Source organism: Melospiza melodia, chromosome 11, assembly GCF_035770615.1.
Source record: "Melospiza melodia melodia isolate bMelMel2 chromosome 11, bMelMel2.pri, whole genome shotgun sequence".
Taxonomy (NCBI): domain Eukaryota; kingdom Metazoa; phylum Chordata; class Aves; order Passeriformes; family Passerellidae; genus Melospiza; species Melospiza melodia.
Window position 1 is genome coordinate 26,314,392 of NC_086204.1, and position 26,285 is coordinate 26,340,676.

Sequence of the window (26,285 nt, forward strand, 5' to 3'; positions counted from 1 at the left end):
AGATCTGATAAACTGCAAAGTTGGGGGAAAATATAAACCAGACTCCTGCAGAGACCATGCTAAAAGCAGTCATATATCCCTTCCTAAATTACCATGAATGAGAGACCCCCCTAGCTGGGACCAGCCCTGTGCTGACACAGGGATCAGGCAGCCTGGCAAAACAGGCTCCTCATTCCTGGACACGTTTTGCAGCTTCCTTCTGAGGGGCCCATCAGATGTGTTCTTAAAATCCTATTAAGGCAGCACACCCTGGAGAGTTCCTGATTCCAGGCTTTCCATCACATGATTGTGTCCTGGTGTGGGCTGACAGAAAATCACTGCTTCTGAGCACTGAGGGGAGGCCAGCACTGCTGGTACTACATGGGAGGTGAGAGCTGTCTGCAGACTGCCCTGGACAATTTGACAAACTGCTTCTAATAAAAAATGAGTAATTTCAGATAACCCAGGAAGAGCTGCAGACATGAAGTGAGCCAGCATCAATATCATAAAGTATCAGTTGCACAAAGACTCCACATTATTGGTGATTACATCCTGCAGGATGCAGGATCCAGGTTCATGACTGCTTCACTGGACTAGTTCTAGTCCATCTTCAGCCAGCAAAAGGCACCAGAGACAGGAAAAGCCACAACTGCAGGGCTGGAGGGGGAAGGGAGAAAGCCTGTCATTAGAAATACACAATATTCACATGAGGAAAGTTTGGAAATAGCACTGCTCCTTGGAGAAGAAAGCCATATGCACTGTATTCATAAAAAGCTGCAAAGTGAGAAAAAAATCCCAAGCAAAATAAGCACAGTTATAGGACCAGCTGTGCTGCCATGTTTCAGCTAATAAACCCAGGCACAGGAATGGGAAACCTCAGTGGGACATCTGGGACAGCAGCTCCAAACTAAGCACGTGGGATCTGCTGCTCTACCAAATGCAGAAAAATGAAGGAGGGACAGAAACAAAGCTGTGGTCTGGGAGAGGCACAGGGCACAGGTCTGAAAGTGGCACCAAGAACTCCTGCAGGGAGGCAGAGTCACTTCTGCCTAAACTGTTGCTGGCATGTGCAGCCACCTGCCTGGGGAAACCCTGAGCATGGGGAAAGCACCCCCCTGCTCCACAGGAAACCCTGACTGCTGCCAAGCTCAACCTGGGCCCCTGCAGGGCTTTTCAGTTGTCTCACTGCAAATTCCTTTGCCACAATTATTTCTTGTCTTCACCCTAACTTGTAAACCAGTTTGCTTCACCTTTTCTCTAGCAACTTCTATGTGTGGAGGTAGGATAGGGTGGTCCTCCATTTCTGACTAAAAATATTAGTGTATATATACACAAAATACCCCTCACAAAAGTGTAATGTAATTAAAGCCAATGGGGTTTTGTCTTTTCTGGAGCAGAAAAAGGTCTCCAGTTCATCAAGTAAATCTGTGTGACAACAGCTACAGATTTGGAAGACAGCTGCTATAAAACCTATAATTGTCTTCAATTGTAATCTTCAAAGCTCTTCTAAAAAGCAGTTATAGCTAAATGCTTAGAACAAAAAGGTTTCTATTTCTAAAATGAATTAAAATTAAGGAGAATTTTGTAGGAATTGCAAAGACAATGTTGCAGAAGCACCACAAGACTGAGTGAAAAACGACAGCACAATTCTTAGCTCAGTTGCTACAGAGACTGCAAAACACAGATGTGGGGCTGTACTCCACTGCCCAAACTTTGCTTCCAGAAGAGACAGAAGTTTGGAGACCAGGCTGGATTTCCTGGCTCAGTTCTCACTCCATCAGAGCTGTGGAAGTTCAGACCTTTGAGGAGCAGCCCCTGAGCCTCTTAACGGACATCTAAAAAGGCAGATACAGTAACAGCTCTTACTGATTACAAAGCCACTAAAATGCATGTATGGCATTGCTAATTTTTGCTGCATTTTTCAGGAGAATTCCAAATTATCCTGAAGTGGAGGCACTAACTCATCTCAGCCCCACTGGCAGAGCTGACAGCAGGTTCCCATTAAGGCCATTCCCAAGGAAAAGCAGTAACTCAAGAAAAGGGAAAGCTGTGCTGTTTATTTGCACAAGATATTCAGAAAATTGCTGTGCCTAATTTGGAAGGTTTAAATCAGTGAAATCTCAGTAGTTTTACAGCCATCTCCTCAGCAAATCAAATCCAAAACTAATTACCAAAGCCCTGCTAAATTAACAGGCCTCCTCAAAGAGACACACTTCCCATTTACAAATCCTAGGCACAAAGCTGCCTCACTCAAATTCAGCAGGTCTATTCCAGACTCCAAACCTGAGCCTCAGTTTCTTCTGGTTTCTGTTTTTTTGGTTTTTTTTCCTTCCTTCCCAAAAAAGAAAATCCCAACATTTGCAAAATGCATCAATCCCATGTTATAGATGGCGAGACAGAGGCAGGAAAGTGTGAGGTCAGGTCTCAAGGGGTCTCTTTTCTTGCTGTCAGTTGTAAGCATTATTTATTCTCCCTCCTGGATGCCTTAATGCAAGTTGCAAAGGACATTTAAAAATATAACCATTCCAGATTTGGAGACTAATAAATCTAACCTAATGTTCATTTTATAAATATACATATATACATATTTGAATATATATGCTATGGAAAAAACCCCAGCCACCCAATGTTCTCACACAGCTTTCCTGAAATGACTCATTCCTTCCCATTTATTTGCTGTCTCGCTGCCAAAACCTGTTCACCAATTGTCACCCTTCATTTCTACTCTACTCATTTACCAATCCAAAATGTTTATAACAAATGATGGTTGATGGCCTCATGACTTTTTTTTAAAGCATTAGTTCCCATCCCTCTGTTTACACTGCACAAACCCCATATGATCCCCATTTGCAAGAGAAGATGTAGTGGTGGGATCTGCAGTTTTAATGAAGCCCAGCCAAGGGGCCCATGTGCCATCCCTGTTGCTAAGGGGACAGAGCTGTGTCACACACCTGTAACTCTCTGCATGTCCCATGATTCTGATCTCAAACAGAGAATTTCTGCAGAGGAAAATAATCAGAAAGATCCCTAAACTCTCCAGTCCAACAGATGAGCAGTGAGGCTGAGTTTCAAGAGCTCCCAAATGTCCCTTCCTGCAGGTAGGTGCACCCCAGCAACAGCTGCATTTAGGAGGGGGAAGCAACACGAATTTTGGCTCTGACCCAGCCAACACATCAGCTGCACTGATGTGCACTCAGTGCTGCAAGGCCTCTCTTGGTTGCTGCCTGGGAGAACCCCATCCATGCAGTGTGGATGGCTGTGGGCTCACACACTGCTGTGGCACTGGGCTGCCACCAGAACCAGGCACTGCTAAAACAAAGGGGCTTGGAATCCCTCTGTCTCCCAATCCACAGGACTGAAGGCAGCAGAATCAGCTCACATCCTTGTTTCTCCCAGCTAGACAAACTGCACATTGTGTGGGACTGAGACTTCCTAGAAAGAGACCCTCATTGTGCTAAATCTCCACTGCTCAGAATTCTCCCAGGTCACTTCTGCCACATTTCCCCCTCTCTCCACTGGTTGTCAGCACCGTGCTGTGCTGCAGCGGTGTCCAGCTGTGTGCTGGGAGCTGCTGGCTGGAGCTGTGCTCTCACTGCTCAGCAGTCTGACAAGGCTGGACATGCCTGGTGCCTGTCACACCAAGGAAAGAAGCTGGGGAGCAGTGGGCCCTCTACTCAGGAAGGTACATGGGCACAGTCCCACTCCTCTCACCCAGCAGAGTGTCAAAATAAATGGGGCCTGTAAAAGACTTAAAACATTTCATGTTGAAGAGGGATTGAAATTTAAGAGACATTTCATCAGAAAGCCCCATCAGTGAGCTGCTCCTTTCTTTCTGCACTTGGCTCACCTTGCCCTCTCCTGAGCTGTCCCATCTCAGCCATCCTCTCAGGTTGCTGTCACTGCAGGGAATGCACCCCATGGGACAGAGATCAGTTCTGCTGGAGTCCCCTGTACCAGACACCAGTTCTGCACCCTTGTTTGTAGCACAGCCCTTGCCACTGTCTCCTGATTTGGAGGGGACACAGGTACAGGACTGCCCATGGGAGGGCTCAGGGTGGAAACAGGCACCAAACCAGCCAGGCAGCAGTGCCCATCTCCAGCAGCTGTGCTTCTGCTGGCCTTCCTGAAACAGAGCCAGGAACCAACTCTGTCTCCTGACTCCACAGTCCCCATGGTCCTTCAGAGCCCGGCAGTACTGCCTGGGTACCTGCTGCCCAAGAGCTCTGTCAGCAACTTCAGCACCTTCTTGGGGATGAAGGAAAAGACAGCCTACCTTAATCCACCCCTCCTTGGGTGGAGCTGACAGCCTTGTACCCAGCAGCCAGAGCTGCTTTCTTCCTAACAAAACATTTTTGGCTTTTCCTATTCAGCTCTTGCCTCTCTTAAGAGTCCTTGGCAATTTTAAAGGCACAGCAGCTCCAAGGTAACCTGTGGCTCATGACTCTGCTCTCCTGCAGTGCAAACAGTGGTGTCTGGGATTCACCACATCTTTCTCTTGTTAAAGAAGGCACTGGATTTACACCTGCTCCTCTGCCTGGAGGGAAATCTGATCCCCAGCTCCTTGAAGGGCTCTCCCACACTGCTGCTCACCACCCCGGCCTTGGTGTTGTCATGGGTATGAAAAGATGGTGCTGGCAGAAGTGATACATTTTCTTAGACACCTTGCAAAAATCCCTGGGTTTGCAGCTGGTTGCTGCCTTCCTCCCCAGAGGTGGCCCAATGTCAGAGCTGCTAAATATAAACAGCTATGTAAATATTTAATTTCAATCTTGTCATATGAATATTCTAGCAAAACATTTTGCTCTTGTTTTCTTCTCTCTCCCTCCTCAGGTAAGTGACCAGCTTGAACAGTTTAGTGGCTAAAAATGGATGAAACATTCAAAATACCACACATACCAACACCAGCTTGTTACATGCATAAAGCCAGCTGAAAAGAAATCCATTATTTATTAGCTCTCTGCCTTTATCAAGCTAAGCTCAAAAAGCATTTCAAACTGGATTCTTCAGAGGTACTTCTCTTGACTGCCTTGTTCAGTATACTCCAACTTCAGAGGCAGAAAATGAATTATTTTTTTCTGCTGATCATATATTCCCTTTAGCATAGCAGCTTCTAACCTCCAGGCTCTGACCCCACCATGCAGCCTGAGGGCTTTGAACATTTTTTCCACTTTTCACTCCTTGTCTTTCTAGTGAAACAGAACCCTTCTGAGGCACGGTACCATCCAACAGCTCTTACACCTCCTCTCTGGATTCTCAAGGAAAAAGCACAAAAGGAGTGTGGAATACACCTGACCCTGCTGGGCTGGGCACCCAGCCATGTAGGATGCAAGGGCTCCTTGTGCGGCACCGCCGCTCAGACATCAAAGCCTTGCCTTCCAACAGAGCCCAGGCGGCCTCCCGGCCCCTCCCCCCGCCCAGAGAGCCCAGCCCTGCCCGCAGGCACTCACGGCAGTCCTGCTCGTCAGACTTGTCCTTGCAGTCCTCGTCACCATCACACTTCCAGTTGAGGTGGATGCACTCTCCGTTGCCGCACTGGAACTCGTGTGCCGCGCACGTGTTCAGGGCCTTGGCGTCGTAGCCGCACTTCTCCATGGCCTCGTCGGACTGGTCCTCGCAGTCGGGCTGGTTGTCGCACACCCACAGCTCCGGGATGCACACGCTGTTGTTGCACTGGAACTCGTTGGGGTTGCAGGTCAGGGGGGAGCACTTCCTCTCGTCGCTGCCGTCCCCGCAGTCGTTGTCGCCGTCGCACACGAAGATGATGGAGATGCACGACTTGTTACTGCACTGGAACTCGTTGGGAGAGCAGGCTTGGGAATAAAAACAAACGGGTGAGCTGGGACGTCTCCAACCCTGCCCTCACCGCTGGCCCAGCTTTAGCACATTCAGAGTGTCTCAAAGGCGTTGCCAGGCCTGTCCTACCCCAAACATTTCTCCCGGTGGTTACCACATGGCAAGGAGCTGGTGGGGCCGCAGCGCTCCTCAGCTGTGTCAGGACATGTTCTCTAGGGACCCCAGCAGCTCTGGAGAAGGAGGGGCTGTGGGAACTGCAGGTGGGAGAGACAGAGCAGCGCTGTCCTGGCACTGAGGAACAGCCAGGGGAGCCAGAGCCAGGTGAGCCCCAGGCAGGAGCAGCAGCACAGAATGGGAATGGGATTGGGAATGGGACTGGGAATGGGACTGGGAATGGGATTGGGAATGGGAAGGTTGCAGGGAGAGGCTGGGGCTGTGCTGGCAGCACCAGGGCTCTGCCTGGCTCCATGCTGACATTACCAGCTTCCTGACTTTCATAAGCACAGAATCAGGTTTCAGGATTTCACAGTATGCCTGGTTTTGGACATATTAAGTGGGATGTGTAGGGTAAATATTTAGTGAGTCGAGCATCAATTTAGCTGCAATCTGCCAGTAAGGCCCTTTACAACATGCTGAATGCCTTCCCTGGAAATCACAACTCAACATTAACATACAAATGAGGCGCTTGTCAGATAGAAGCTGAGTGGAGCACTTTCCTCTGCAAGCCTAATGGACAGCTGAACCAGAGATGCCTGCTCAAATTAAACTTTCAGGTACTCCAACAAAGTGCAGTTCCAAGTCACTTTATTCTGTCAAGGCTTAGGGGAACCAAAACCATGGAAGAAATTCTCCAGAAGTACTTTGAGGTAGTTACTTGCAAAAGAATTCTTCTGCAGTTTCAGCCCTCTATGGGGAAGTATGGCTTTGATAAATTGCAATAAATATAAATGCATATAAATTGCAATAATTTTTTTAAATATTGTACTTGGGAATTTTTCTTGTCTTCAGAAGCAGAAGTACTTACTGCCATATCTGCAGAGCCCCTACACAACACCACACAGTTTAGATAGTACCAATCTCTGCAATGGCAATTGTACCTGGAAAGCAGCAGAATCCCTCTAAAAGACCTGTCATATCCCAGATTTCAGCCAGTGACAGGAACCCACTGGGATTCTACTGCAATATTATGTCTGATTTATACCTGAGAATAAAGCTGTATTTATCCAGCATTTAAGAAATGTCCACTTGCACAGATGCCCAATTACATTCTGTCTGGCAAACTCGCTGGGCTCTGCCTGATAACCTGAGCAGCCTCTCATTTTACATCAGAATGTGAAATACACACACACATATTATATATATACACACACCTCTCCCCTCCTGCCCTGTACTCTGTGCCATTTAGCCCCAGGTTTTCCAGATGTTAGAGCACAGCAATCCACCTAATTAGAAGAGAAAGAGGATTGCCTTCCTTGCTGCAATGCTGCCATGCACTGGCCAGGACCCAGGCTCTGTCCAGCAGGGAGAAATGTTAAAGAGAATCTCAGCTGCCCCACTCGACACCAATCATGGAATGCCACAGAGAGAGCACCAAAGGAGCTGCTCAGCTCCTTCTGCACTTGGGAGAGGATTTTAGATACTGAGATGCCCTCAACAGGCACCTGTCCCTTGGAACAGCCACAGTTTCTCCTCTCCAAACAAAAGGAACTAATACTAGGAGGTGAATCCTTCTCATAAGGACCCGAAATACAAGCACAGTCTGGTGGAGAAGCATCTAAAAACCTTCCTCTTTTTCATGGCAAACTTGAGCCCATTAAAATGCTCTAAATATCACCCAAATTCTGCTCTTTATCTCCATTCAGCAGATTTCTCTATCCTTACCCCATGACTAGAAGTCATCTATTAGCCCTGCTGATGAGTACACAACTAAATAACTTCACACAGTCTTCAGAGGAGCCCTTACACAGAACTGCACATGGAACACTCCTCCATAAAGTGGAAATTCAAGGTAACAGCATCTTGCCAATCCATTTTAAAATGGTAGTGGGAAAACAGGAATATTTCTATGGCTATGTACAGCTTCTGTAACAGATAAAGGCTGAGAAGAAGAAACTGCTTTTCTGGCATCATTTTGATGAATCTCAGAAACAGATCAGAGAGCAAAATCTTGCATAGTTCTTTGATCCTTAATGTTTGGGCAAGACTGTAATGATTTTCACATTCCAAATGTGCATAAATTTCCTTTCCACCAACTGTAATGAGCCCCTCTTTTTCCCCTCGTTGTTTTCCTGGTCCCACCTCCACCCCTCCTCCTGTTTGTACGTTTCCCTTCAGAAATCTGCTGCATTGGCAAATCAGCAACTGATAAACACAGGAGTGGGATACAGACAATGGAAGTTTGCACAAAAGCTCCTCCTTTGCACCCAGAAATCCCAGCACAGATATAAAATTACTGATAATCACAGCCAGGAAGCAGCTTTTGTAACCTCTCATGAGGACTTCCTCAGTGAAGCCTAAGAATTGCTAGCTAGAAAATTGCCTGGTCATGATTATTTTATTTCTTTTTAAAAATTAAGTTCAGTGTATGCCAGCACCAGAGACTACAAGCTCTCTCCCCATGAGCAAGCAGAGCAGGCTGGCTGTTGGGTTGGTAACTCCCCTTTGGGATCAGGCAGTTCCTTGTGGGTCACACCTGCCCCAGCTGAGAGCTCCCTCCAGCCCTGCTGCTGCCATGGGAGGGCAGGGAGTGTCCCCAGAGCCCTGACCCCTCCCTCACCCTCCCCGGGTGCCAGCTGAGATCCTCGGGGCCTGGCAGGGTCAGGCTGGGGCTGCAGCTGAGCTGTGCCAGGTCCTGTGGCTCTGCTGGCACCCAGAGCCCCACAAACACCCCCACAATTCTCTTACCCAGCACCTGCAGGGATGGGCACGGGGCAGCACAGCCCCAGGGACAGCTCACTTCACATCCCCTTCCATCAGTCTGTCAGTCCCATCACTACAGTATTTCATTGCCTCCAGAGCATTTCAGTAGAAAATGTGCCAGCAGTAATTAAATTATCACTGGGGTATTTTTTGACTTGAGCAATTTGTTTGCATTCTCCAAATTTGCTGCCTATCCTGTTGTAGGCTGATTCACTTAAGACCAAGGAATCAAATAATAATTTGCTTTCTTTAGCACAGAAGAAATTAATAAATGTTGTACTCCAAGGTGCAAAACCTACTTCAAACATGAGTGATCCCAGTAGAAATCTTGGAAATGTTTGTAAAGATGTGTTTAACCATCAGTCTTCAAAGCATAACTATAACAGCAGTTTACTGTAGAGCACTGTAATGTTAAAAGGTTCTTCACAGTTTCAGGAAGTAAAATATCACACATAAATGATTATGTAGAGGTGATTTTGCCTACAGACAAAATATACCAGAGGTATTGTGCTATAATTTTTGCCCCGTGCTGTGTGCCAGTCTGTAGGGCACAAGTGTCACAGACTTTGCCTCACAGCCTGCAGCTGCACTCTTGTCACTTCTCTTGAGGAGAGCAGAGCAGAAGCAGCCTTGGGATAGAGGAAGTTAAAAATAATAAAATAACAGAAGATCAGAGAGATTGCAGTTGTGGAGTTAGTGTTTCAGTGCTGGCTGGTTCTCTATTGCCCAGAGCCAGGATTCAGCCAGAGGCTTTAGTGAGAGTCTGGTGCAGCAGGGACACTCTTAGCTCAGGCATGGCACCAAAAAATTCAGATAATTCTGCCACATGCTTTTAAAGTGCTTTTAGAAAAAAGCAGAATGCTCTCAAGATGTAGAATTCTCTAAAAATACAGAGTGCTCAATAAAAATTTGTCATTTCAAATATATATATATTTGTACATATAATTTCTATAATGGACAACTCTCCCAAGCATGGAGCCTCAAATCTAGATAAAATTGAAAAAATGAAATAAATGGTATGTCCACCACTACCAGGAGCTGGGGATTATGTACAATGGACTGTAACTGCTGTCATTGCTAATCTCTAATTAAAGATTTCATAGCTTTTCAGTAAGACTCAGGTATTTAATTCATCTCTCCTTCAAAAGAGCCATTTCCCCTTGAAATTACATGAATGGCTTAAATAATGATAATTATTTGGTAAAATTTGTGGCAAAGTGGATAGCAGCAATTATCCACTGATGCTGAAGACAAGATAAGATGAATTATTACATTGTATTTTTCTGACACTGTCCCCAAAGCAACTTTAAAAATGTGTCTGAAAATTTATGTTTGTTTAAATCTGATAATGGATCTCCTAAAGCAGGCAAAGGATGATTTGTGCACACCAACATTTGCATCAGGGGGAGAGATCTGCTGCTGATTCGTGGCTGCTCCAACACTGGCAGGGGAGGCTGCTGGGCTTGAGAAACTCTCCCAAGCTCTGAGATTTAGGACTTGAGTTCTGCAGGGCTGAGGGTGGAATTCTGAGCTCCATCTGCCCAGGTTTTGTGTCCCAAGTGCAAGCCCAGCTCCCCCAGTCCACAGGAACCAATCTCTGAGCTGGGCCATGGATAAGGAGGTCAAAGAGTGCAGACAGGGTAGATTATGTTGGAACTCCCAGTTACCAGCACTGTCAGCATGTTAGTTTTGCTTAACTAGTATTTATTTTCAGGTTTAATTCTGTCTAAATTATTTATTTTGCCTGCAGTCAATTGCTTACCAAATACCTGAATATTTCATAGAGATCTTCTGTCAAATGCCAGTCTTTAAAGCACGGATTCGTGCCTGGAAGGACAAGTTTCCCATGGAAAGCTGCCCTCCAGGAAGGACAGCAAAAGAGATGGAGGTAAATGAAGATGACCTTGAAGCTCATTGCTCTGAAAAAATGACAGGCCTCCCATGGAGGGAATAATGCAGCGGAATTGCAGCCTCACTCCCACCAGTGGTTGTTGCCATGGTGATTGATACCGAAAAGCCCATCTAGATGGAGGCTGCAGCAGGAATTGTAATTCCTGATATTGTTCAAGGCACTAATGGAGCTAAGGAGCCATCTCACGCACTCCTGCAAATTAATATTTGCATGTGCTGGCTGCCTTTGTCACACGCTGCCCTCAAACACAAATCAGTCATTTTCCCATTCTCTGCAGCACTATTTGCATAGTATTAGTTAATTATAACCCAGCAACCAGATGCCAAAGCCCCTGCTGACAAATAATAGTTGGTTCAAAAATGTATTTGGTGATTTAGAATGTATTTCCTGAGATACATATATTCATTCCAAGTGGTTTAATTATCTGGAAATAGAATTAATTATGACCCCAAATTTACAGAGAGAAGCAGTTTATATACAAAGTTATACACACTCTGCACTCTGTCATTAATTTTATGTATGTGCAATAAGATTGCAACTCCTACCTGCGGTCTCCTCAATTTTCCTTCAAACCAGGAAAGGGTTAGGAAATTTATCAGATGTTCTGGCTAAATGACTGAAAATTACCTCAAAATAAGAACAAGTGAATCCAGTGTAGAGGGTTGAAGGGTAAAATAAAGCAGCATGAAAGACAAAAATGGATGGTCAGAATACCAAAGGTTAATACTGTCCTGCTTTTGTGACCATCCAAGACACCCCACGGGGATTCATGAGGATAAAGACATTATTATTACTCTTTTATATTCTGACTGGAATATAATCAGCTGAATCAGACTGGAGATGTTCAGTACTAGCCAAAATTTAACAGGAAAACAAATGTGCTGTGAAGTGTCTGGTGAATTTCTTTCCTGACTTTGAAAATTGGAGTCTGTACAGGACAAGCTCACGCCTATTCCCTTAGACATGACTTGCTTATTAAAATGGCAATTTTACAAATTATACCAATTTGGCAAATCCCTCAGAAACATCTGATAACAGCCATTAAACTAACATCTGCTCTAATATTATCACACAAAATTCTGTATTTCTGAGGAATATATGGAGGTTCAGCAAGCAGAACAGGGCATTCCTGAGCAGGGCTTTGTCCTGGGACAGCGCACACCAATCCCACATCACTGCACACACAGACCTCTTGCATTCAGCAGGACTCCCTGTGGTTATGAATTTTCTGCACAGCATTTCTGTGCACGGCCTTTCTGCACAGCCATGAAATTTAATTTTGCCATTGTGCAGTTTAAATCACAGACACTTTGCCAGGAAGAGCCAATCCATGGATGTCACCTTCCACCCACTGGGCAGATTCCCACTCCCTGCCATTCTGCTGACACAGAGACACGACCTGCCTGTTTTCCACACTGTTTTCTTTATGTTCAGCTCAGGAGAGACTTCATCAGAATCCTAAAAGCACACTCCAATCACATTGGCAAATGACAGCACAATTGGATTTATTCTTAGGAAATGGGGGGAAGGCAGGAACCCCAGCCCATGGCTCCACAGCCATGTCACTGTAAACTTTCTCTTTACCCTTACCCATTCCAAGCACAGGGATAGTTCCAGTTCAACCAGTGGGAAAGCTGAGCCATTTCCCCAGAATCAGTCAAGTCATTTATAAGTTGCTGCCATAACTAAGCAGGGAGTGCTGGAGGTTGCTGACCCACAGGTTTGAACTCACCTGAGCAGTGAGGGACAAAGCAGAGCTCACATTGCAAGCAGTGAGGCCAGTGCCCCATAACATTTCCATTTCCACTGATTTATTTTGTTTGATGGGAACTGTCTGTAAGAGCAGATATTGCTTATTGCAGTCTGCTTCACTGTTAAACATCCACTGCATTTGGAACATGCACTATGAACTCTTCTGGAGCACAGACAAAGCAGGCAAGGCTCAGAGCTTTGCTTCTCAGCTCCCCAGTTTACCCAGCCATGTCACACAGTGATCCAAAGTCAGCTTGAATGTAGGTTCAATAACAATTAAAAGATGCTTTTGAAATAAAATGGTTTGCAAGACTGATCTGAAGGGAGAAGTACCTGAACACAGAAGCACTGAGGTTGCAACAAGGGAATTGGCAGAATTTGGTGAAGCCCATTCAGGGTTATGGATATAAGCACATCCTATAATGACCAAGTCCATAAACACAAGACCCCTGTGGTGATTTTGGGAGGGGGAGAGACTGACAGACTGCTCAGGAAACAACCAGCCCCTGACTGTTTGCAGTTATGTGATAATTAGGGGGCACAGCTATTATGTGATACAGGCAATGTACCTATGTACCCACAATTCCAGCAAAGAATGGCAATCATTTCTCAAAAAACAGGATTAGATTTTCTACTCAAATGGGAAATTTAATCACTGAGTGACACTCACTGCAATTAAACCTGTAAGGGTCGTGTGCTGACTGAGCTCACATTAACAGCAATGAGATTTCCATGGCAGTAGGATTTGCCTTGCAGTTTCTATGATTTGGGAGTAGAAATCAGCACTTTCCTGGATTTGGGCTGAGATGAGGACTCACGTGCTTAACATGAACAATTATTTTAAAGTTATTGGAACAAAGAAGGGTAATGAACCATGCATGTTTTTTGTGAACTAAACCTTTCTCATTACATTTTATCTAATGAACAAATTTCTTTGCAATGTAAAAGCAAAGTTAATCCAACCCTTATATCATCCTCTACGAAAAGAATATTCCAGCCACTAAGATTAGACTTCCAGATTAGTTTTATCTGTTAATATGACTCATAAACCAACTTTTTTTTTTTCCTTCTTGCATCAAACATGACATGGTCCTCTCCTGCGTAGGACTGTGCTGAGTTCAGGCTACTGATTTTGGTTTAGCCTTCAGATCATATGCTCAGGAAGCAGAACTGTTAATTAGTGTAACACATATGTACTGGTGGCCACTGCAGGATGCAACTCCTACCCACATATCTGCCATCATAGCATCATCATTGGCAAGATTTCCCTGAATAAAACTAAACAGATTCTTGTTTTTTGGATGAATAGGCTCAGAATTATAGCTGCATTCTTATGAAGAAAGCACTTCAGGGACATGAAATACAATTGTATCTGGCAATAAGAGATGTAATTCCTTGACTATTTCAACTTTAGAAGCTCTAACTGTTGAAAGACAGACTACCCAAAAGATAAACATAATTACAGATCAATTCTTGCTCCTCTGCCAGTATGATGTGAGATTGGAAAGAAGAATCAGAGCCAACATCTCCAGCTAAAATGCAGAAAGAGCGGCAGGACAAAGCTTGTGTGGGTGTGCACAGGTATCTGCAGTCCAGCACTATCAAGCTTTAGTTTTAATTGCCCACAAATCTTTGTACAAAAGCAGCTGTTTCACAGCCCTCTCCCAGCCCCCTGTGATCCTCTGGGGTGTGAAGGATGTGTCTGTGTGGGGCTGTGAGCGTGCTCATCCCCCTCTCTCCTTCAGAGCAAGCAGAAATTCCACTGCTGCATTGTCTTGTTTTCAGATTGTGTTTCCATCCACTCTGCTTTAGAGAATAAATTATTCATGGAACACTGATAGGGACAATTTCTCTGTGAGGAGGATCCAGCACAGGGCCACCCCCAAAGCCCCTCTCAGTGCTGGAAGCTCCATCTGCAGATGTGCCACACGTGTTCCTTTATAAAGCTCAGCTCAAGAGCCAGCAGCAGGGAAGGCAAAGCACTGTGCCCTCGTCCTCTGCAGGTAGAGCCCTGGCACAGCTTGGGCCATGGCTTTAGGGTTTAATTCTGGATTTACACCATGACTGTCTTACCTCTAACCTAAGTTCACACACTGTTTAATTATGTTCAATTACAACGAAAATCCAATGTATTAAAAATGCAGCTACCTTCACTTTTCCTGTCAGCATGCAATTAAAAGTAACTCCCAATCTCTTTTCCCCATTGCCATTTTGTTCTGAAGGAACTCAGGACAAATATGATTATGGGCTGAGATTTTTCCTAAATAACAATGAGGATTTTTCTGCAAATTACTACTGCTTTTGAAGGAGCTCTAATACTTTAAGCAGTGATAAAGTGGCAGCTGTACATGTTTAATTTCTGAGAGCCATGGCATAATGCACAAGCATTAATCCCTCCAGCTGTCCAGTAATTAAACATCATGTAAAGCCCAGAGGATATCATTGCTGTGCTACCTTAGCTTATTTATGAAGGACTTGCATTTGTTAAATCTAGCAATTCTTTTTTTCCTTCTTGGAAAGAATTGTAAATTCTTCCACCACCAAGTACACTGAAGCTACAGCTACCCTCCATAAAATGCCAGGAATTTCAGACCAGTCATGTTTCTTTTCATCACATACTAAAATAATGAATAATGATAGTGCATAAATATTTCTTTTACAGGAATTACTGTGATGCTATGGGTTTTAAAATTGGTGGGTTTCTCAGGGAGAATGCATGGCAAAATCTGATCCTTTGGCTTTGATGTCCCTCTGAGCTGACTGAGGGACAGCACATAATGAATGTTAATTCATTAACAGGCAGTGAACAGAACTAACTTTGACAAAAGCACACATTAATCAAACTGCAATGAAAGATAAAATCAGTGCTACATTATCACCAAGTTAGAAAGTCTCAGTAGGATCAGTGGAGATCTGGAATGGACTGGATCAGTGTGCTCAAATCCCAGCAGGGAGCACTGGAAGTGTGGCTCATGCAAAATACAGGTACCTTCTACTGCACAAAAGAGTGCTGGGACAACATGATGCTCTTTATAGTTCCAGGACAATGATAAAACAATTTAACTGTCAATAGAAAGGTCACTTCATGTGAGCACAGGTGCAGGAGCAGAGTGGGGGAAGGTGACTTTAAATCAGCTTTGCAGTTTCCCTCCTTCAGCTGGTTCATCACCAGGTGGATCTGCTGGAGGGATGAGGAGCTTTAGCCTGCTTTAAATTCTGCCTTCAGCCAGTGGTTCTCAGCTGACCTGAGGGCTGTTAACCAGGGCACTGGCAAGAGCTGACTCTAAGTGTTCTGCACTTGGCCCTTCCAAGAAAAGGACCCCTCACCTGGGAGGGGCTGCTGCTTTTTTAGAGAGTAACACAAGAGCCTGGAGCTGTGCCAGGAGAAGTGGAAAGTTCACCACCTGAGGATCCTGTAAATGGTCTATTTACATGGGAAAGCCTGTGAGCTGCCATGGCAAGGACACAGGCTCCCAGCTGAGCACACCTGTGCTTGCTGTGAATTTAAAAAACCTTTATCCAGTCTGTTCACTTTTAATCTGGCACATCATCATATCATAAGGCTGAAAATCTAGAACTAATTCTGAGATACATGGTCAGCAATGAAAAGCCTGAAGACCAGGGTCCAAAAGAAGATGCTCTGGGTGACAAGGTTGTCACTGCATGAGGCTCCTGCAGGAATTCCTAGCTCTCACCTCAGCCAACTGCACAAGGTTAGTGTATGTCCATTGCCTGTAAAAGCTCCCCATGATCACTGTCTCTGTGCTATAGTTCAGCAGAATAAACCACAGATAAATAGCTTATTCTGCTATCAATATAATAATGAATTCATCATTTCCCTGCATCTGGCTGTTGGGAAAGGGGAAACTGGTGCTCTTCCAACTGCTCATCTGCAAGACACAATTTCCATATGGAGTGCAAGCATGGATTCAGGTGAGAAGCAGTGCCACAGCCAGAGGAGATGGGGTCAGAGCCTTGTTCTCTGTGAGCATCCCAGAGCCCTCTCAGAGGGCCCTGTGTGCTCCAAAGGGGTTCAGTGCTGTTTCAGCTGGTACAGGATGGCAGCTCCTCTCTTCCAAAGCCTCTCTCAAGTGCTCTCTGCATTCCTGAGCAGCTGACAAAACACTGCTTACTGTCTCCCTCAGCAGAGATTTAACAAGTTCTGCAGTAGTTAGCCAAGTCCAGATGGACCCTGAGTTGTGTTGCTTTAATTACAGCCTCTCCTATTTAATTTCTCTTTCAGTCTCCCTAAACTCAGTCCTAAGCTTCTCCAATCCATTGTGCCAAAGGTTGGGTGCACTGGGAGCAGAAAACCTTCACCAGGGAAATAAGGAGGCTGCCAGCACCTCCAAGCCAGCAAATTCAAGGCTACTAACCCTGACCTGTGGCTACAACACACCTGGTATTGTGAAGACTCAAATTACTTCTGCTCCAAAAACTGATTCTTTTTATATAGTCTTATTTTAAAAAGGCGAATATTTGCATTTTCAAAAATTGTTTGTGCACTGGATGTCAGTAGTGTTCTTACAGCCTGTCTGTTGGGAGTCAATTATTTAGGCAGACAGGCACTTAAGTACCTATGTGCAAGGATTAATACCTGCAATTAACCCCTGGTGCAACTACAGCTTGTGCAGACACAAATCTGGATCCCTGATCACTGGTGCTTTATCCATTGCAGGTGAAAGAATTTCAGTTTCCATTGCTTCCTTGACAAGTTCTTCCACAGGGTGAAAATCACACCATTGTCTCCTTGTTGAGCTTCTCTACTCTTGTCCCCGGGTCTCTGAACAGGGCTCTGTCCCCCCAGTGTCTGCACTGGATACATTTCCCATGGACTCAAAAAGCAGTGATACCATTCTGAGAGGAAAAATTAGAAGGTTCAGAGCAGTAGCTGGGAAGGAAAGTGCTGGAGGAGGAAGAACCATAACACACCTACACTGCTCCTACAGTTTTGGATGCTTGTACACCATAATCTTTACTGTCCTCTCCTGCAGGAGATCCTCCCTTAGCCTGGGCTGTGAACATTCTGACACAGGGACAGGTTCTTGCACAGCCTCAGCACAACCAAGCTCTGCTCCTGGATGCCAGCACAATCTTCTAACTGGTACAAACTACCAATGCAGAAATGCAGGCACAAATAAGGTTCATAAACTCCATACTAAATCCTCTTGAAGAATTATAAATCCAAGAGCCAGTTATTCCTATCAAAAAGCAAGAGTATACACAGTTAAAACATTTTTTCAAGTGTCACATGAGGTTGCAGTAGTAGCTTTATTAACATGGATTTAGAAAGAGCTTAGGGGGTTTTTCTTCTGGATGCCCTCACTCACAGCATCTTCAAGTCATCATCCACTTGTTTATTGGACATGCAGGCTCTCACCACAGAAATTATTCTGAGCACAAATAAATCCCCTTGCAAACATTCATCCAGCAAGATGTGTTATTTATAGACAGGCTGGCCAGCCCTGTGAGGAGTGCAGCCTCTGTGACAGGGTGCTGTGCTCCAAGGGGCTGCTGGTGACAGGCAGTGCTGAAGCTGCTTATAAAATCAGAATAAAAACCTCAGTGCAGAGATTAAATTAACAAAACAAAGAGAAGAAGGAGTCTGAAGTGGTCAGGATACTGTGTGCTGCTGAGATAAGAGGAAACAGAGAAAGGAGGATTCTAACCAGAGAAGAAATGGGAATGTTAACAGAGTATCAGTGGATAGGCTTAGTGAGGTTTATCAGATTTGGATAAGGAGAGGATAGCTATCAATCCTCCACAAGCTCCCTGGTGAAACAGCTCACACAATTGTTCTCATCCATGAGGAAAAGACCTTCATTTGACAGGGAACCTCCCTGAAAGTGCTCCCACCACAGCCATTCAGCAGTGCCTCCTGTTTCCCTCACAAAAGTGAGTTTTGACCTCTGAAAGATGCTGAGTTGGGATCGTAGGACTGAAAGGTTTTGATGTCTGCACCCACCCAGGATGCTCCAGGTTTACCTGTCAATGCCTTTTCCCTGTCCTCATGCCCACCCTACAGCCAGACTCAGCAGAGATTTCCAGTGTGGGGACAATGCTCAGTCATTAAAAATTGGTTGAAAGCCACTAATTCATTTCTCACCAGTTACCCAGCAAGCATCAAAATGTGGTAAGTTGTCCTTGGATTACATTTTTTTAAGGTTTTTAAGAACCTGCACATGCACTAAAACTGGAAGCTAACTATGAGGAAAGGTGCTGAAACATCCAGAGCAGAAACACTCAGCTATTTCCAAATCCATCAATAGCAACATTATGCTGAAATTATGTGGCATTCAGAACATATTTACATGCATTTTGGGGGTTACCTAAGGCTTTGGAAAAAAAGTTCAAAGCCATTTCAAGTAGATTTTTATATAACTAAAGGACTCTGTGAGACCATTCCCACTGGTGTTAGCAGCAGCATTAAATCAGGGGAGGCAGCCACCAGTGAAAAATTGTTCTAAATTCACAAACTCATATCAGGAAAATAGCAGTTCCAATTATCTTCTGAATTTGTCTTTAATTCAAGCCTCTCATTAAAAGCAAAAAAATTGTACACGCTAAAGAGAAAACACTTAAGAGTTTCACATGGAAACCAATAAAAGGACAAAGAAAAAAAAGGATTGAGAAAAAATACTTCTACAAAGAGAGCTAAATAGTGGAACAAGTTGCTCACAAAGTAAAAGTTTTGACAATATTTTGTTTGATAAAGCTGACTGCAAAGAAATAAATTTGTCCACAGCACTCCACTCAGAGCCACAAAATGTTAATGTAAAACATATTTCCTTATACAGCTTCAAAGGAAAGACATAATGTGGATTATGAACTGGGCAGGAATTAGAGCCCAAAATTCAGTTTTCGAAGGAAGAAACTTCAATTTGTGCTTGAATGTAACCATTCAACTCTTTCACCAGTAACCTGGAAATAAAAATAACATTGCTGGTACCACATGCAACACTAGAAATATTGAGGGATGGGTGAATACACAGAACTTAGAAAGCTTCTTAAAAGCCTGGGATCATTTGCACACAAAGAATTTAATAAGAACAGTATTAGAAATCAGAAAGGTGATTTTACTTCTGCACAGATGGCAAGACTGATACGCCCTAAATTCTGGTGGTCTGTGTAAGAAGAATGTTGGAAAACCAACTGGAATACCAAAGGGAGCCACAAGAATGAGTCAAGCATTCATTCAAAAGGGAATATTTGACACCAAGAAGCATAAAGAACCAATATATTTGGTCTACCAAAAAGGCAGCCTGAGAAATAGTTTGACCACGCAGTGCAGGAGTTTTCACAGACTGAAAACACTGTAAAGGGCTCTTTCATTCAGCACAGAAAGGCCTAATAAAAGGCAATGGCCATTTAGGGACTGAATTGAAAACAGTTATGGGTACAGAGTACATCATTCTCTCTCTGTCCAGTGAAACCAACAAGCCATCAATGTCCAGCCCTATCTATTCTACCCCAGCAGAAGCCAGCCTGAGTCTGTCCCCACTCTGCACAGGACAGCAGGAACCTGCTGAGCTATCACAGAGAAAGATTTGAACCTTATTTAAGTCCTTTCCATATCACCTGGGTGTTAACCCTAATAATAATACTTAATTCTTCACAGAATTAATGCATTCTCCAGCCAGCCCCAACTGGAGAATCCTTCTTTCCTCCCTGGTTCTAGAAGTCACCACTCAGCACTGCAAAGCAGAGTGAGTTTGCTGGCAGGAAAAGCCATCCCTTTCCATGCCATTTGTAACAGTCACTCCAGGAGTTTTATGTCTTACATGGAGATGTTGCATCTGTATGAACTCACCAGGAGTGCAACCAGCCTCATCAATTCCACTTTCACAGTCCTTCTGCCCATCACACCTCCAGGACAGCGGGATGCACTTGTTGCTTAAGTCTCCACAGCTAATTTTTTCAGGAGGACACACTTGTTTGGCTGGAAGAAAAAAAACAAAGAAATAAACAGAAGTTAAACATATTTATAAACATTTCCAACATTGTTTATGCTGTTAAAGTTACTTTGAGTGGCTGAATCCTGAGCCATACTGGAATGAAATCCCAAGTGAACCTGCTGCCTTCTCAACCAGGCTGCCCTGGGAACGAGGCCCCTCCTGCCCCTCTCAGCCAAAACAAACTGAGAGAGTTGTTCCCACAGAGCAACAGGGATTCCAGCTGGGAACTTGGGGCAGGGATGCTCAGGGCAGCACCAGGCTCTGCCTCCCTGCCCAACACTCTGAGCTGGAGCTGCTCAGTCACTGCCCTGCACACAGCACAGCAGCTCTGCACAAACCCCTCCAGCCAAGCCAGAAAAAGCAATTCCCTCATTTTAGTACAATGGTGCATGGCTAGGTTTGGCAAGGCAATTTCTAAACATGATGATCTGGGCAGATTGTGGTCAGCAAAGCTGAGGAAAAAGCAGCAAGGACAAGCAGGAACTTGCAGGTATTTAACAAACGGAGCTGTAACTGCGTAAATTGAGGCAATTGTGATGTCAGACATGGAGACACAGGAGGACCTGCAGAAGCAAAAACCCCAGTACAGGCAAGAAGACAACTATGAAAAAGAATCTGCCAGATTTATCTGGAACCAAGTAAGCTGTGAAGCTCATTCTCTCATAACTAGTTTGCATTGCTAAAATTCCTGTATTTTTTTTCTTCATACTACTGTAAAGAGCAACAGATCTACATTTATTGTGACAAGGCTGCTGAAATGCAAAATGTTCCACAATTTAAACAATTGTTTAGCATTCTGGAATCATCATCCAGTTTGGCAGGATTTGCTTATTAAACAGATTGATTTCTTTCATCAAAAAATTATGTATATTCAAATATTTCTTCCATTGGTATTAATGATAATAATGCTGTGTATGGCTGCAGGTCTACTGAGCAGGAGGGAACCTAGATTCTAAATTCAAACCTTCACATTACCCTGCCCTGGTAAAGGTATTTACACAAAGTCAATCAGCTTCCCAAGTGCTGAGAGGATGAAAATTATACCTCCCTTTGCATCTACACAAGGAGGCAGTGAAAGGGCATCCTACAGCCCCAAAGCATCAATCAGCCACTTGGAGAGCAGAGCCATTTAATCCCTGCATTTCTGCCTTAGCGCCTTCAAGTGTTAGAAGAAGCAGTTTTGAGAAGCTGTGGGCAACCAATACATCAAGAAAAATTAGGTCCTGCCACAGACAGACAGTTAATAACAGATGTAATGGAGTTTTATAACCCTGAGGCATGACAGCATTTCTGTTGAAATTTGCTTGCTGCATACCTAAATAACATTTATCAATGTTGCATGGTTACAGGGGGGAGGAAAAAAGGATCCTTACTTAGGCTTTGGGATTATTTTTCCAGCAAATTAGTAATAAAAACCATTGGAAAGGCTCTCCAACAAGACCTCACCATGATCAGTGTATTTGCCAACTCAGGCCAGGTCCTGTGTCCCCTCTAAGCTGCAGGTTTTGTCCTGCCCAACTACACTGAGGTTTGGATTGCACTGGCATTCTGGGAAAACTGGGATAACAAAATGTCACAGAGACATTTGTTAATTGGGTTATTGGTCCACATCCCTCAAAAATTGTTCTAGTTCTTCTTGCTCTGGCAATGGTGATGGGAAGGAGAATTTGTTTTGATGCCAAGTAGGACCAGGTTTTCCATCTTCACTGTAAATCTCCACTGAGAACCAAGTGGGTCCAGACAGGTAAGAACATGTTCCACACACCTGATTTTGAAGAAGGTAAAATATAATCATAAAATGGTATCAGCACACAGTGGGATCATTAACCAGCTAAAAGGCTATTTACTGGTCACAGTTTAAATTATGGGAATTACTTTTGCTTGGCTGCTGTGGGCAGATGCTTAATAGTTTTGGGAAGCTGAAAGGTTTGGAAAGGTATGAGCAGAAGGCTCCTATTTATGGAAAGCAACCTCTGTGTTAGTCATCTCCCTGACAGAATAATTACAGACATTTAAAATATGTAAATCAAAGCTTGAACTTTCAGGGATGCAGCAATAGAAGCTGCTGTTGGTCACAGTTCATCAAATCTGTGTGTTCCAGTGGTTTCTGCACCCAAGCAATTGTTTCATGGAAGCCAATGACTTGTAAGCACTGAGAGGGGATCTTGCACAACAGTCAAAGCAAACCTTTGGTGGAAACACACCTGCATTTCCAGCAAGTTGGGTGTTTTCCCCCCCTCCCCCCAGAGGCTGCAGATGCAAGTGGGGTCCATGTTGTTGTCCACACTATTAAAGAGGCTTTCAGCAACTGCAGCCCAGACTGAACATTTCTGTTTCTGTGCACGGCTTACACAAACCCAGGCCCCTTGGGCTGACGTGACTAAAATGTTTTACTCCCTCCTTCCTCTTTGTGCAGGCAGAAAGGAAAGGGTTAGGATGTGTGTGATGGTGAGTGCTCTTACCCTGGATGCATTCTGGACCAACACAACTTATAGCAAGATCTGCCTTTTCAGAAAAGCACCATTAAACAACTTGGTTGAAATGTCAGACACATCAAGACCAATTTATCACAATGAACTGCAAATGCCAAGGATGGACAACAATGGTTTATTTATAAGGAGACAAGAGCAAAGAAGACAAGAAGGTTCCATTTACTCACTACCGCCAATGGCACATTCTTCTTTCTCTTTACAGGAGGCTACAAAGTCTTTCAGAGCCCCACAGAGCCTAACTGGCGCCCCACTGTTTGCTTCCTCTTGTGCCACTGCTGTGCTTTTCAGGCTCCGGACATCATGTATATTCAAGAAAGCCCAAGAAAACAAAATTGATTTACTTTCAGAAGACCATTTGTCAGGTTCTCACCAAACAGGTACTCTAAGAGCATACACAAAATGCAATTAAGCAGCTTCTGCTGGTGGGAAACCCACAAGACTTTTCATCAGCAGACTGAAAAGAATGCCCTTTGTGGAAATACATCATCTTACAGGTCTGAACAGCGTCTCTATCTCTGCTGAAATAACTCCCCATCCTCTCCAGACTGCCCCTTGTGGTTTTCCCGGGTTCTTCAGAAGCTTCTACCCAAGACATTTTTTTCTACAACAGAGAAAACTCAATACTAAAATAGTTTAACTATTTTCTGTCATGCCAATGAACCATTCCCACAAATATTTCCACTACTTTTATTACGGAATTAAAAATTCTTACCTCCCTCTTTCCCCCAGTAATGGTTTAGTTGTCAGCTTTTTTTTTTTAAAGGAATGTTTTTTAACACGGACCTCCCCTCCTCAAACACTGTCCTTAAATCTTCTTTTGTCACAAGTGGCAGAACTGCCTCAGAGATGTACCAAGAACAAAATAAGTGTTCATACCTGCCCAAGTACAGGACTAGAATCCAGTTTGTTTCCAGAGAAAACAAGCCAAACTGGTAAATGAGCAACTGTTCTGCAGAAAGGAGGGGAGCTGACAGGCAGAGATTGCTTAGGGAAATTCAGAACTCAGAGTTCTCAATCACTGAAGATTTGTGACTCAGAAAAAATCTCAGTCACAAGTTTTCATATATTGTTCTTTATATATATGTGTGTGTGTGTGTATGTATATGAATTTATATCCCTATCTACTGACTTAAAACCCAAAGTTTCCCATTGAAGTATTTATGGTGCATAAGAAACACAGTTAAAATCCATCTTCTGACTTAAAATATTGTCACAGCTGAAGCTGTATCTGACTGGTACTTTCCTGCTCTTGGCCCTTCTCCCAGCTGTGGGTGGCTGTGAGGAACCTCTGCCCCATTGACCACAGCTCACTCTGCAGCTCAGGACAGGTCACTGTTGTTTACTTTACTTCACTTTGATGTGTCCCAACCCTTCAAGACTCATCAGATTCTGGGTGTGATTTTCTAAGGTGTGTTATATCACATTTGATATACCTGCTCTCCCTGATGCCCTCCTTGTGACACGCTGTGATCAGCAGTGTTTGTGTGGGGACAGCAACATCCATGGTGGGTCACTCCCACGTCCTGGGAGTTTCCCTGGCCCTGGTGCACAGAGCCCTGTGAGCACACAGGGATCCCCCAGCCCTCAGCCTTTGCTGGGTGCCTGAGTTTGGATCTGGGCATCAGCAATACACAGAGACAGAACACACTGGGGAATGCTGACCAAAGAATTGCTCCCACCAAGGTCAGGAGCTGCACTGAACCTTCTGTCATGCAAAGCAGCAAAGTACAAGCATCAGCCTGCTGGGACAGCAAGGCTCACATCAACTTGTGACTTCTGCAAAAGCCAATCCAGCAGCAGTACTTGGGCTGCTCACCATATCTGTAGTACACATGCACTTGAGATCTCTGAGAAAATACAGGCAACTCTGCAATTTCAGCTGAAAGCAGCCCAGGCCAAAACAAATGTCATGATTAGTGGCTTAAGTGAATTAAGATTAGAGCAGTGAGAGCTGGAATGAGACCAACCCCCCAGCAATGACGCCTCTGTTGACAGAAGCAGCCCCATCCATCTGCTCCCACAGGAAACTCAGTTCTGCTCAAACTGGGGCAGGCTGACAGCACCAGTTCCCAGGCCTGGGAGCTTCCTGATGCTGCCTGACTACATTTGTGAGTGGGTAAGTACAGGCTGATGTGCCATAGCCTTTGTGGCAGCATGCAAAGCCACAGGAACGGTGAAAAATCTGTCTGTCCTGCACAAAAAGATAATTAACTTATGGGCACTGCCTTTCAACTTTCAACATAAATTAAGCAGCTCAAAAGACAGATTAGGAAAGGTGACTAAGAACTATGCTGTAAAATGTCAGGAACAATATTAACAATTGATACATCTGATAAATAGATTCAGTGGTGTGATTTGTTTGATGATGACTTATGTTCAGAAGTTCCCAGGGGAACAGCAGAGGATTTGCACAGATTTCCCTCTATTGCACTGCACAGTATAGCTCTTATTAATTCCATTCTTGTGTGCTTATAAGAAGGGCTCCTCCTTGTATTAGAAGTCTGTGATGAGTCTCCAACTCCTCTACCTTGAAACTGGAGGGAGAAAATAAGCTTAGCACACAAAGGGTTCAGCCTGTCTAAAAGAGATAGGTAGCAGGTACCTCACTTTCTGCAGATTAGCACATTGGTGATTACCACCTCTGACATCAGAGTGAAATAATCAGGAATTCAAAATCCCTAATTCTAATTACTGAAATAGAGATTCACTGTCACAATAGCAGTGAGGTAACTTTTATAGAAGTGTGTTCCAAAAGCACAGACACTACAAACAACCTCAAGTAAGAAAAAGATTCTCTGGTATCATGCCAATAGTTGTAACAGGTGATATAAACTGTATTTGAGCACAGTACAAGGACATAAGAGATCTCTGTAGCAGGGTGCAGACAAATGGCACCAGGTTTTAGCTACACTCCATGTCTCACAGTGTAAGCCACCTGCAGGGCTCAGGAAGAGCCCAGGTTCAGAGCTATCCTGACACCCTTGGAATCCTGAATTCTGTCCCAGCCCAGGACAGGCAGGTGCACAGAAAGGACTGCTGCTCTTGGGCTCGCAATGCACCACCTTATCTTCGATTCCTGATTGCTATGTCTTACTCATCCACTTCAAAAATCAAATCTAACATCAAACTTGGCTACAAAAAGCATTTCCTTCCCTCAGTCTGACTGGCAGGACTTCAGCTGATTTTGTATTCCTGTAAACACAGCAAATGCTCTTTTGCTGCAGTCATCTGAGCACATCTCACCTAATTCATCTCAGAGCTTCTCCACATATTGTTCTGATGGCACTTCTGTTCTCTACTTGATATGCCCAACAGGCCCTGCTGCTGAGAAATGAAGTCCTTAAATTCAAGTCATTTGGCTTGTTCTGGGTAAATCCAAGTCTAAGTCAATGGCCCATGGCAAACAGGAGGTCAGACTGGGTGATTACATGATCCTCCTTGGTCTCAACCTGCAGGAAAATTGTGATACTTTCAGTAGGAATC

The 26,285-nt window shown here is 44.3% G+C and overlaps 1 protein-coding gene across 2 annotated transcripts in view; it reads right to left on the minus strand.

Annotated features, from left to right (window-relative positions):
- LRP8 (LDL receptor related protein 8) overlaps positions 1 to 26,285 on the minus strand; it is a 170,727-nt gene that overhangs the window by 18,057 nt on the left and 126,385 nt on the right. For both annotated transcript variants that reach the window (XM_063166134.1, XM_063166133.1), the window contains exons 4-5: positions 20,166 to 20,294; positions 5,427 to 5,789 (exon numbers count right to left, since the gene is read on the minus strand). In XM_063166134.1, the coding sequence (XP_063022204.1) occupies positions 5,427 to 5,789; positions 20,166 to 20,294 (492 nt within the window). The remainder of the gene's footprint in view (positions 1 to 5,426; positions 5,790 to 20,165; positions 20,295 to 26,285) is intronic.